General features: G+C 42.6%; 1 protein-coding gene across 6 annotated transcripts in view; it reads right to left on the bottom strand.

The window, feature by feature from the left end:
• Nucleotides 1-13,790, bottom strand: part of NFKB1 (nuclear factor kappa B subunit 1) — a 133,714-nt gene that overhangs the window by 56,137 nt on the left and 63,787 nt on the right. For all 6 annotated transcript variants that reach the window (XM_060115480.1, XM_060115489.1, XM_060115508.1 and 3 more), the window contains one exon: nt 1,313-1,461. In XM_060115480.1, the coding sequence (XP_059971463.1) occupies nt 1,313-1,461 (149 nt within the window). The remainder of the gene's footprint in view (nt 1-1,312; nt 1,462-13,790) is intronic.

Genomic DNA, 13,790 nt, shown 5'->3' with positions numbered 1-13,790 from the left:
ATATATATACATATACCACATCTTCTTTATCCATTCATCTGTTGACAGACACTTAGGTTGCTTCCATATTTTGGCAATTGTAAATAATGCTGCTATGAACACTCGGGTGCATGTATCTTTTTGAATTAGTGTTTTGGGATTTTTGGATATATACCCAAGAGTGGAATTGCTGTGTCATATGGTAGTTCTAGTTTTAGTTTCTTTGAGAAACCTCCATACTGTTTTCCACAGTGGCTGCGCCAATTTACATCCCCACAAACAGTGTCTGAGAGTTCCCTTTTCTCCACATCCTCACCAACATTTGTTCTTTGTGTTCTCTTTGATGACAGCCATTCTGACAGGTGTGAGGTGGCATCTCACTGTGGTATGGATCTGCATCCCTGATACTTAGCGAGATCAAGAATCTTTTCAGGGCCTCCCTGGTGGCGCAAGTGGTTGAGAGTCCGCCTGCCGATGCAGGGGATACGGGTTGGTGCCCCGATCTGGGAGGATCCCACATGCCGCGGAGCGCCTGGGCCCGTGAGCCATGGCCGCTGAGCCTGCGCGTCCGGAGCCTGTGCTCCGCAACGGGGGAGGCCACAACAGTGAGAGGCCCGCATACCGCAAAAAAAAAAAAAAAAAAAAAAAAGAATCTTTTCATATGCCTGTTGGCCACCTGCAAGTCCTCTTTGGAGAAGTGTCTAATCAGGTCCTCTGCCCATTTTTTAATCTGGTTGTTTGTTATTTTGATGTTGAGCTGAATGAGCTGTTTGTATGTTTTGGAAATGAAGCCCTTATCGGCCTTATCATTTCTGTGCACACTTTCTAAGCGACACAGAACTGAAATAATAGTTACCTATCCACTTCATGCTCAACATGTTCACACTGTAAATCAAGAACCAATAGTTCATTAAGGGAATCACCAAAGGTATGAAATCATCCATAAAGTGTTGATTTCTGCTATAGCCCGTTTTCTTCTAATTTGTCCTAATCCTTATTTCCAGAAGGAAAATATTGCTAAAAGTGGCACAAATGTCTCATAGGCCAAGTGACTGTATAATTTATCATCCAAACGGGGCCACTTTTGAGAGTGAAAGAGGGTGCTATAAATAATTAGGCCAGGACAACAGGTACAAAGTGGGTTGTATCAGGGAAATCCAGACAAGTGGGCACCTTACTCTTCGGAGTCCTCAGAGTCCAAGTGAGAGCTCAAATTTTCATTTTCTGGGGCTCTCTGAGGGTCTTGGAAAGACCCTTAATAAAAAGGGCCTGTTCCCTGGCTGCCATGTTCGATCTGCACCTCCCTTCCACCACATCATATACCCTCACTTACCCGACCACCATGTCCTTGGGTCCAGCAGTTACAGTGCAGATGCCATCCTCACAGTGTTTTCCCACCAGGCTGTGTGCATGCAGGTGGATGTTTTTTCCATTTGTGACCAACTGAACAATAACCTTTGCAGGTCCCACATAGTTGCAGATCTATATAAGAAGCACATTTCAAAGTTAGCACATCTGACTATATTACAACATGGGAAAATGCTTAAGACAAGCCAGTTAAGTATAAAAAGTATGATATAAAATTAAGCGTATCTGTACATATACGACCACAGCTCGGTTTTGAAAAATATGTGATGAACAAATGATGAGATGGAAATAAATTAAAATGCTAATGGCGGTTGTTTTGGGTGTGAAAGATACTCTGCAGGAAGCAGACCGTTTAAAATACAGCACGTTTTGTTAAAGTTGGAAGGAAGAGCACATGTTGGAGGATGCTGTATCCCCGTCCTACCAACCAAGAACACATTTTCAGCTGCACCGTCATGGCATGTTTGGTCATAAAAGCTGGGTAGAAGATCAGTGAGAAGGGTATTGGGGTTGATTGATTGATGGAAATCAAGAGAAGGAAAGAGGTGAGCAGAAAGAGTCCGTCCTAACTCTCTGCCATGAGATGAGGCAGGAGAGAGAGTCTTGCCCAGGGACCTGGCTAGGAAGGTTGGCCATGGACACCCAAGCCCATGGACTTGGCCTGCAGTGATCTGTTTCTTTAATTCAAATAAGTGTACTACCTAAGTGCAAACCCTTAGATCTGATACCTGTTTAGCTCTTGTTTTATAAGATTTTTCCATTTAAAGTAATTTATATTTTTTATTGTTATATCTTTAAAATGATGACAATAGCAATAAAAAGAAAACTGCAAGGAGATAATGACATTTTAAGTAAACAGAGCTTGGACACCCTTTCTCCTCTAGTTGGTTCTCTAGCCCTCTATAGGAGACCACAGATTCCTTCCTTGAAAAAGCCCCAACACTAAAATCATACTCACAGAAAAGACCAATGGCCTTGTTTTTAAACTTCCTGAATACTGTAAGTCAGAAACCTGTGATAAATTCAGCCAAACTGTTGGAAATGCACTGTATCTCCTCAAAGGGTGGCCGGCTATCCTCGTTTGCTCGGGAATGACGGGGTTTCCTGGGATGCAGGACTTTCAGGGCTAACAACGAGAAGAGTTGGTCACCCTATCTCCTTAGCTCATATTGTCTCTTTTTGAGGAAGTATATGACCTAAATCCAGGACCTCCCAACTGTACAATCGTTAGAAATATTTTAATCTGCACAAGCAACCCTTAGCTCAGAAGAAAAAGAAAGTAGATAGAAATCTCATGTAGCAATGGATCCTTGATGGAAGTCTTTCTGATATATACTTGAGGAAGAACCTACACTTGCCAGTAAAATTGCTTGGAAACAGACAGAATTCCTTTCCACCAATATACTTCTACTATAAATACCATCAAATGAATTTATATTCCATTGAGGCATGGTTTTGTTAGGATTTTTTCAGTATGGATTTTTTTCCCAATCCAATCTCCCACTGTAAGAGTTGAGGAGAAGTTGATCAGAACTGGGATTATTCCCCAGAGGCTTTTGGGGGAGAGAAGTTTCCTCTCCTGAACAAAAGACAGACTCCCCTCTGGCCACAATGTAGCTCCACTGGAAACCTTAGGGCCTCTCTGCCTGAACCCAGGCTCAGAACCGCTGCAAAAGTTTGTTTCCCAACCCACTAACACCCTTTCCCAAGGAGCAGGGCCACCTGCGGGAATGTCCTCCAGTCCTTGCAGAGCAAGCTAATCGCAAAGTATGCTTAGGATTAAATTAGGCTCTGACCACCTCAGAGCACAAATAAATAATTTCTTAAACAGGTTAAGCACTTAAAAAGCCCCCTGGGCATAAAACCAATTATGAACTTAGTGTGCTTTCCCTTTTATAACAGGTAGAAAGCCTTTGCCCTTCAGGGTAGGGCAGGGAATGAAACGTTCTGGGTTTGCTCCAAAGTTGGCTGTTGTCCTTACATACTCCCTGGATTGCTGATGTCAGTTCTGTGTCTTGGTGTCAACATCTGAAATCAGCCTTTGTTATGATGACATATTTCACAGGGACTTCTTCAACAGTAAATACACAGTGAAAGAGCATGAAATAGACCATGTAATTTCACTTTTAAGTGCACTGAGCATAGGAATGCAACAGTGTAAGGCATGACGAAATGCTTCACTTGGGTGAAATCAGGTAGGCTTTCCACTTAAGCAGGACACCGGAAGGAATCCATCCATTAAAGCCCAATCCCTTTGGATATCTGGACCCTTCAACGTTACCACTATGAAGCAATCAGTCACAGGCACTGAAGGAAAGAGGTGGGAGGTCTCCTCAAAAAGTACTCACATCTTTTTCTTGCTATTACTTCATGATCGAAGGGTGGCAAGAATGAGGAACTGGGTAGTGTCTGAGGTCAAGGGCCTGAAAAATGTGCCAATGACTAATGTGCTGTTTGATCCATTGGAAAGAGTTCAAGTCAGCATGGCATCATCTGGTTTTTCACATAGGCCACAGCGCAACGACAGGGAGGCCCCTGGGTTTTGTGGACTTTCCAAAATACTGACTGAAGGAAGAAAGCTGAGGCATGGGGACACACACAAAAAAATACTATTTTCTATTTTCAGGCTCTATGGCTAATGAAGACAGTGGAATTCTACCTTAGGGGAGGGAATACTTCATAAAATGCCGCAATGACTGAGAGCTAATTGCAACTGACTCAGAAATTCATTTGTTCTATGGAGAATCAGATTATTTTTATTCAGCCCCCCCCCTTTACTTCTTTGCATAGTGGTTCCCTTGAAAATTAAGTTTATAGAAAGCAACTGTGTCTGTCAGAAAGGGTGGGTTATTTTTTAAAGAGTCTGAGCATAACAAGCTTTTAATAAACACTAATGGCTTAAATACAAGTTAAGCTATCACTTAGAGCCAAGGAGACAAAGGTGACAATCAGCTACCAAGGGACACAGGAAGAGCATGTACTTGACAGACTAGCTAGGTGTGAAGACAGTTCCACTATCTACTAGTTCTGTGACCTTGGGCAGTGCTCAGCTCTTCATCTGTAAGATGGGGATAATAACAGGACCTCACAGGTTTGTTAGGAGGATTAAATACATTAATGCATGTAAAGTCTTGAAGACCACTGCCCAGTAAATAACAGCAATACACAGTATTAACCACTATCTTATTACTGTAATACATTCCTCTACCTAGAGGCCTTTAAATAATACAACTGGGGGCTTCCCTGGTGGCACAGTGGTTGAGAGTCCGCCTGCCGATGCAGGGGACGCGGGTTCGTGCCCCGGTCCAGGAAGATCCCACATGCCGCGGAGCAGCTGGGCCCGTGAGCCATGGCCGCTGAGCCTGCACGTCCAGAGCCTGTGCTCCGCAACGGGAGAGGGCCTAACAGTAAGAGGCCCGCGTACCACACACACACACAAAAAATACAACTGCCCTGAGGTGAATGTTTATAAATCCCGTTTAAAGGCAGGTGGCTGGAATAAATGACCAATTCAGGCCACTTCTATTCCTAGGGTAAGACTTTTTTCCAGAGTGACATATTTTACTGGGCTCTGTTATTTATTTATTTTAGGAATAACTATGTTATTGTAGTAATACCTATCATTCTTGGAGGTGCTCAGGATTCCTTGGCTTCCTCGATGAAATCAAGCCTTTCTTCCAGGAGCTTTATGACTCAATACCTACTGATGACCACAGGCTAGATCTGCTTTTTGCGTAAGAAACAGAAACCAAGTATCTCAGATAATACCAAACTTAGTCAAATCACCTCCTTTTATTTAAAGCAACTAACTCTGTCATGCTCTGGAAAAGTGCATACTGGTTCTTTAAAGCTGATTAAGAGAAGTAATCTAGAATTTTCTAAGAATCAGACTTTGAAAGGTCCACTTTACTTGCTGAGTTAATTTGGACATATCACTTTGGCAGAATGTAGAGTCAACATGAATATGAGACGTGACACATGAAGTAGTTCTTTTCTGCTGCGTTTTTCCTCATGAAGTGATAATGATGATACTTGAAGAAGAGGAGGAGGAGGGAAAAATCCACACTTTTCAAACAGAAATCTACCCTAACTTTACTTGTGTATCTAACTTTGACCTCTACTGCTAAAGCAGCAGAGGAATGTGGTTAAATTCAAGAGCTCTGACGCCAGGCTGCTGTGCTCAAGTCCCTCTGTTGTCACTTAATAGCTGGGCCAGCAGAAGGATGGTTAACATCACTGGACATCAGCTTCTCCACCTTTAAGATGAAAGTAATAATACATTTGCTTTCATAGGATTGTTTTTAAGGATTAAATGAGTTAAGTGCTTGGCACCGAACAGGATTGGCAATCTCAAATATAAACCCTCTCTCCTATCCAGGCTATTACCTCACCGACAACCAATATGTACCCATTTATTCAGTGAGTACTTATTAAGCTGCTTCTATGTCCCATGCACTGCAGTAGGTCAGGGAATGGAGGGATACACAGCTGAGTAGAAAACAGACATAACTCCTGTTCTTATGGGAATGAAAGAGTAGGACCAATACTACCCAAAAATATCACAACTAAATGTAAGTGCATAACTATGAAGCACTTACACAGCACATGCAGAATAAGGATATGACCTGCTCAGGAAGCCAGAGAAAGCTCCCTGAAGGAGTAATGAGGGCTGAGCTCTCAAAGAAGAGTAAGAATGTAACAAGGGACAACGGGGTGGCTAGGGGCTGAGAAGAGTATTGCTGGCAGCGAGACCAGCACAAACGAAAGCTCTGTGGCGAGTCCGACTCATCATCTCCTCGGTCGTACTCACTACCACCTCTCAGGGTTTCCTTCCCGTGGTTCCTACCACCCGAGGGTGTCCCTGCCTTCTCCTCCCTGTGTAGAACCACCCATTCTTCAAGGGTAGGACCTAAATCTGAATCTTCCGTGACACTCCCTTCACCACTTTAGCCCACAAAACTCCACCACTGTCCCTTTTTTGGGGAATGTGATAGGAAGAGGGCAGGAAAGTTATACAGAGTTTATTGCAGCAAGAAGATGGTAAGACCAACTGGCCACTGAAGGGTTACTGTCCTACCCCTCTTGCTTGTTAAACTCCCAGAGCACACCGAGCTATACTTCCTCACTTTCTGTTTTTACGGAAGGGAAGGGGACTTGTTAACTCAGCCCATCTTCACGTCAGCCCTGTGGGATCAGCAGTGCTACCCGATTCCACAGCCAGGGGAACTGAGGCACATTACGATGAGTTACACTGCCACCACTCCTGTGACTGGAGTGATCGGGCAGCCCTTTGAACTTGGGTCTGTCCACCTCCAAAGCCCGTTCACATTTTCCATTACACTGGCTACCACGTGGCTTAGTCACTTTTTCTTCTGTATACGTCCAGTGTGCACAGAGTTTTATAGCTCTCCTTTGCCTAGCACAGTGCTCGTGACAGTTATCCCTGAAAAACCTGTTTGTTTGGTTTTGTTGGTGTGTGTTGTGGGGGAGAAGGTCTCAGTGAGAGGTGTGAGATGGCAGAAGCGCGCTTGTTCCCCTGTAAGGCTTCTTTATAAACAAAATCATGCCACAGACATTATTAAACTGTGCATTGCTTCTCCTCTGTTACGGTGCAAGTCATATCACAAAATGAAGAAAAAGGAGAAGGAGGAGGACCAGGGGAGTGGGGAGGAAGAGGAGGAACAGGAGAAGGAAAGAAAAGAACATGATTTTCATAATATACCTCCTCTCAGTGACGCAAAACAGACTTTACTGTTCTTCATTCTTTATTATTTGTTGAATACACAGGAAGTACTGAACAACCTTCATCAAGCAAGACAGTACAGAACCATATCTAGTAGTTTCTGGCATAGGGTAGGAAGATGCTTGGTAAAGTTAGTTCCTTCTTTTTAAGCCAGCAGATTTCAAGCTGATCCAATCTGGGACCAAATCCCAGCTCTTTCTTCTTCCAGCTCTGTGGGCTTACACAAGATAAATAACCTCTCTGAGCTGCACGCTCTATACCTACAAAGTGGCACAATGATGGGACCTCAGAGGGCTGTTGTGAGAACCACACAGTGTCTGGCACATGGCATGTACTATGGAAGCGCCAGTTTCTTTCCTTCTCTTTTATAAAAAGGGGCTGTTTCCCTCCTGGATTTCCCAATGACCCTGTGAAGCAGACAGACTTGGCACTATCGTCCCCATTTTGCAGATAAGAAAACAGTTTAGACAGATTAACAAATGACATAACACAAGGTGAGACAGTCAAGATCCGGAGGATGCTGGAATTCATCCTGAGTCTTTGTAGGTGCGGTGTTCTTATAAGATGGGATGACATGAAAATATCCTCTTTGGCCCACTCACTGTTGATAACATGGTTGTTTTTCCAGTAGTGCTCCTGGATTTGCATTGATTCATTCACATTCTTTCGTCTTTTTTATTGCCCTACTTATTTGACCAATAGCACATATGGCTCAGATGTTTGCCTGGGATTGGAAGGGCAAACTGGGCCATTAAACACAACAAAACAGACAAAGAGGGCTTCATCAACTATGTAGAGAAGTGGAATAAAATCATTATCTATGTAAAACTCCACTGTGCAAGTTTTCAGTTTTTTGTCATACTTTGACCCCTAGTTTTTGTTTTATTTGAATTTTCAGTTTCATTACATCAAATATAGCCACTTATAAATCATACTTCTTTCAGAAAATCAAGTAACACACTATTGCCAACTCTGGGGACTGCTGGGGACTTGCACCTCAATAGGTGTCATTATCTCATTAATAAATTAAATGTTTTACCCTTTGCATGGCCCAATTGCTCATGGTTACAAAATAATATGTAACTTATGGATAAACTGCGTTGCAAATGTTCATTTATAGGCCAGTTTTTTTTTGGAACCTGGCTTATAAACCTGGTTTATTCTTTTATTTATTTATTCATTTAAAAAATTAATTAATTAATTAATTTAAAATTTTTTATTTATTTAAAAAAATTAATTTATTTATTTATTTTTGGCTACATTGGGTCTTCGTTGCTATGCACACGCTTTCTCTAGCTGTGGTGAGCGGGGGCTACTCTTTGTTGTGGTGCACGGGCTCTTTTTTTATTGCGGTGACTTCTCTTGTTGCGGAGCACAGGCTCTAGGCAGGTGGGCTTCAGCAATTGTGGCACGAGGGCTCAGTAGTTGTGGCGCACGGGCTTAGGTCCTCCGCGGCACGTGGGCTCTTCCTGGACCAGGGCTCGAACCCGTGTCCCCTGCATTGGCAGGTGGATTCTTAACCACTGCGCCACCAGGGAAGCCCCTAAACCTGGTTTATTCTTAAATAGAAAATAAAACAGTAGTATTCTTTTCTACTGAATTTCTTTTCTACATCTCCTTACCCTCATTGCTGTGCTACGTGTACTCTCAAATTCTGTTTTTTGAACAAAGCATAAAATATATAGTACTTAGTCAAACCTTTAAAAGATATCCCCAAACTAACCACTTCTTACCATCTCTACTGCCACTCCCTGGTTTCAAGCCGCCATGATTAGTTTCCTATGCCTCCCCCACTTCCCCATGGCCTGTTCTCCTAGGTGATCCCGTTCAAGTCAGGTCATGCCAAGTGTGGACACTCCTCTGTTCAAAGTCCTCCAAAAGAGAAAGCTGTTGAAGATGAATGAGTCGTCAAGGGGACTCACTGTAGTGTTCTGGGTATATATGATTACAGTTTTCCATGGTAAGAAGCTAAAAAAAACCCCTCAGACCCTCTAATGGATTTCCATCTTAAAAGCCAAAGTCTTTACAACAGCACACAGGCCCTGGGCCCTCTGACCCCACTTCCTCTTTGATCTTGTTTCTTACTCCTTCTGGAGCCACATCAGCCTCCTTGCCAGCTCAGCTCCTACCTGAGAGCTCCTGCCTAGAACACTCTTTCCCTGGATACCTGCATGTTCTCTTACCTCCCTTCAGGATTTGCAGAAATGCCATTTTCTCAGGGGAGCTTTCATGGGTTACCCTACACCCTATCTAAATTTTTAACACTCCCATCCCTGAATTCCTTGCTGCTTTCCCCTGCTTTATTTTTCTCCCTGTGTTAGTTACCATTTAATATACTACATATCTTACTTACTTTGATTATTGCCTAACTTCCCCATTAGAACAGAGGCTCTGTAACAGTGGGGACAATGGTTTCTTCCCTGTCATATCCCAAATGCCTGCAATAATGTTTGTTATACTGTGGGCATTCAATAATTAATCCTGTAGCAAATGCATGATTAAATAAGATGACTAAAATGTCAGCTATGGGAAGGCAATTTATTAAAATATAAAGAGCTGTGTTAGGTAGGGGATGGAAATTATATTCTTTTGTTATTGTCTTTTCAAAAAAAAAAAAAAAAGGCTAGATCCTAGTGCAGCCTCTCAATAGGCTATTTAAATTAGAATGTGATTATTTACACCAGAGCAGAACATTAGCGTAGGGCACCTTAGTGTGGGCTCTGTCTGGACCTGCAGTATGGTTAGAGGAATCTAACTGCTGAGGGTCAGGAACCCGGGCAGCTGTGGGAAAGTAAAGCGAAGGTGACTCTTGAATCATCTTGTTGGAAAATCAAGGTAACGGTGCTCCCGAAAGTCCAAGACACCCTCCTTGGACTTCCCCCTTCCCACCCCAGCTGCTGTTACCCATAAGGCATTCTCCTGCTGTACTGAAGAGGCCAGGGACTTGACTCAAAACATTTTCTCTATTCCTTGCCTTACTATTGCCCTCAGGGATCCAGAATTCACATTTCTGGTTCACCCCAGTTTCACAGTCATGTACTCCCCAAATGAGAGGGCCCTTCTTTGATATTCACTCTGGTGACTGACACCAATAAGCACTCCACAGGACCTTAACATAAAGCAGTGCAGGCCTACACCTCCAAGATCTCAAACCACTGGGCTCCCTTTCAATAAAGAGCACAGGCTCCGGAGTCAGATGGACCCGGCTCTGAATCCTGGCTCCTCTCATTACTAGCTGTGCCATCCTGGGCAAGTTACTCAGTCTTTCTGATGTGTTTTCTCATCTGTAAAATGTGAATGCAAATACATAATGTCTGAATTTTCACAAGGATTAAAGGAGGCAATTTAAAGTGTCTAATACAGTGCTTGATTCATAGCAGGGCCACAACAGATGACAGTGATTCTGTTTTGTCTCTTCCTGTTTTAAGCAGATATCTGCAGTAGAGATTTCCTCTGACTGTAATGAGGTGAAAATGCATTGCATGCCAGGCTCTTCAACCTCTCTTCTCCTTACTGTCACCCAGGCTCAAAACATCCCCATTACTTTACATATCCGTTGCCAATTCAGAGAAATGTAGGTCTGTTCCCTTTTCTAGGTCCAACCACTCTGTTTTTGCACTTACTGCCAGACTTATTCCAGATCTCCTCAAATTACTCTCCTCCCTCCCTCTCCAAAGGACGCTTCCCCTTAATCCACAAATCATGTACAGTCTTCTGCCTTATTCGGAACAACTCTTTCTCTGATAATGATGATAATAACTGTACAGTTTAGCATTTATTGAAACCTATGAGCCGGGCACTACAGTAAGAAATACAGAACCATTCTTTCATTCGATTTTCTCTATAATTCAGTAAGAAACATTCTTAAAAGGCACTTACACCTGCTTGAGTGCCATTCTCTTTTTTCCTTATCAATATGCAAGAAAAGCTCTAATCACCAATGGTGAAACTCCAACTTAATCTGTAGTACCTTTGCAAATTAACTAATCCCTCTACGTCCCAAAGAAATAAGTGCTTCAAGGTCATGATTTACTCCATGTTTCCAAACTGACCAGCCATTTCTTATTCTTCATCCCACTTACCCTCTCTGTAGCCTAGGATGTGTTACCTTCCCTCCTCAAAATGGTCCCCTCCCACTTCACTAGACAGTTCTACTAAAGCACTCTTCCTCCTCAAAACAAGTCCTGCCAGAGATCAGTCCTTGGTCTATCTCTAACCATTACCATAATCACTCTCTTGACACTTTTACGTAGTCTCCTGGATGTAATTATCTAGTCCATGCAGGACGACTCCTCAATTAAGTCTCATGTGCTTACCTTCCTTTTAAGAATCTGTAACATTTCCCGCTGCTTGCAGGGCATCTTCCTGTCCATAACTTATAACTCAATTTGCCCACGACTGAAGGCCCATGAATGGCCTTCCTCTGAACCCTACTCCACCTCCTAGTAAGTGAAACCACCACCTTGTAAGCAACTGCACCAAAATTCTCCTATCATCTGGGATTCCTCTGTTGTCCTCTACATGTCATCCATTGCTGAATTAACTGATTCAGCCAGGTGGCACTCCCCAAAATCTCTGGCACCTGTTCCTTCCCTCTATTCTCACTCCCCTAGTTTATCTATCTCAGCCTGAACCAGAGTTTAACTCATGAGGAATCACTGCAATTCTTCTCACTTGGTGTCCTTGTGCTTTTCCCTTCTAATCCCTCAGCAGATTGCGACCAGATTTATATTCCTAAAGCACAATGCTCATTATAGCATATCATTCCTATATTAAAACTTCTACCCACTTTCTACAAAATGTGGTCTAAATTCCTGAGGCTTGCACGATTTGGCCCTATCATACCTCTCTAGCCTCATTCCCACCTTTCTCTTTCATGTACTCTTCATTCCAGCAGAATTATTCACTTTTCCTATCCAACCTCAGAGATTTCTATTTTTGAGCCTTTGCTGCTGACTTTTCTGCTTGTGCTATTTTCTCTAGTTAGATTCATGCTTTCAAATTGCTACCTCTCAAGATCCAGCCCCAAATGCAATCTCTGCCTTGAAGTCTTCTCTGCCCACCCCAACTAGCTGGATCTTTTACCTTAGGGCCATTAGGTCATTCACTCTTTCATTTGAAAAATACTACTTTATTCTGCAATTCCTACCTGGCAGCTATAGGTGCTGGTTCTACAGTGGTGAATACAACAAACAATATTATTATATTTCAGATATTTAAGGACATATCCTAGTTCCTCTATTAAACTGACTGGTCTTTGAGGACCAAGGCATTATTTAATTCTTTCTATTTCCCCAACCCCCAGGATGGAACCAGTAGTATTTAATTAGTAGCTGTTCAAAGAACTAATGACTGAATAAATCATTGGCTCCAGGCTACGCTGAGGAAGGAGGGAGCAGCCAAGTAGTTGACAGCTCCCAGGCAGTATCAGGAAAGAATGTTGACAGCAGGGCCCAGCAGGCCATCTTGCCTTAAGATCTGTTGAAGGGTTATAGTCACGTGACGTGGTTCACCTCTCTACTATAACTATAAATGAGGGATTACCCTGAGAAGTTTCTGAAAAGTCCTAGCAAAAGGTGAGTGCATGAAGCCAATTAACTTGTGAAATTCTACTGACTCCTTGGCTTGAAATCACATTTAGGAAGACCTAACCCTGGCACCATTTTTATTTCTAAGAGGATTTTTTGAAGTACTTGTACTCCCTTAGGCTTTTCCACTGAGAAAATAACTTCGATTTATAGATAGACTGGCTGTAGAGGTGCTAAAACATCTCTAATTTTTATAAATTCAATTCTCAGGGAGAATTCAACCCTGACGTACAATTTCCCCATGGTGCTGGAGTTTGGCCAAGGTGGAAGGATGGGCGGAAGACAATCATCAAGGGCTGGTTCCAGATAAAACAGAAGTGAGACTGGGAGGACGAGAAGCGCTGCCTTGGCCGCAAGCCCCGTGTAATCTGGAGAGGTGATCTCACATTCATCATCCCAGCTAGACTCTGCCAGGGCAGCTACACAAGGAGGGCTTTCCCCACAAGCATCCCAGAGATGCGCGGGCACCCTCCCACTTGAAAACAGGCCTAACTTCACAAAGTCAGTTTACACTTCTAAATTACTGAAAAATACCCCAGGAGTGCAAAATCAAGACACTTTAACCTACCCCAAGTTATAATTTATTTTCAAGTGTGATTCCAAGTTTGGAGAAAACAACAGGGATGAGAGCACAGTTTATAGGATTTAAATAAATTGTGCTTAATATAAATGCCCCAACATTCTTAAATTTGTAGAGGAACATTCTCCTGAAGTCTGCACATTTTCAGATAATTTGGGTTAATTTTTAGAGCAGATTTTTAGTGCTCCAGTAAGCGGCCAGAGTTCCAGTTGCCAGTTACTGCTACGATCTTGTGTTAGGCCCCTAATCTCTTTGGGCTTCCGAATTCTTCATGTGTAGAATCACTAGATAACAACTATATGTCTTCCAGCTCTGAAATTCTATGATTCTTAGTCATATATATATATATGACACACAGGACAACACCCCAAAGATCACATTTTCAAACTAAAAAAAAAACAGTTTAAAATCACAGAATTTCTGAGTTGGAAGGATCCTAACAGTAAACTTATTTTTTAAATTGTGAACATTTTAAATACATTCAACACAATTACAAACTGAGAAAACATACAATCAACACTCAAATTACCTG

Source organism: Mesoplodon densirostris, chromosome 1 (genome assembly GCF_025265405.1).
Source record: "Mesoplodon densirostris isolate mMesDen1 chromosome 1, mMesDen1 primary haplotype, whole genome shotgun sequence".
Classification (NCBI taxonomy): domain Eukaryota; kingdom Metazoa; phylum Chordata; class Mammalia; order Artiodactyla; family Ziphiidae; genus Mesoplodon; species Mesoplodon densirostris.
This window is presented reverse-complemented; position numbering and strand designations above follow the sequence as displayed.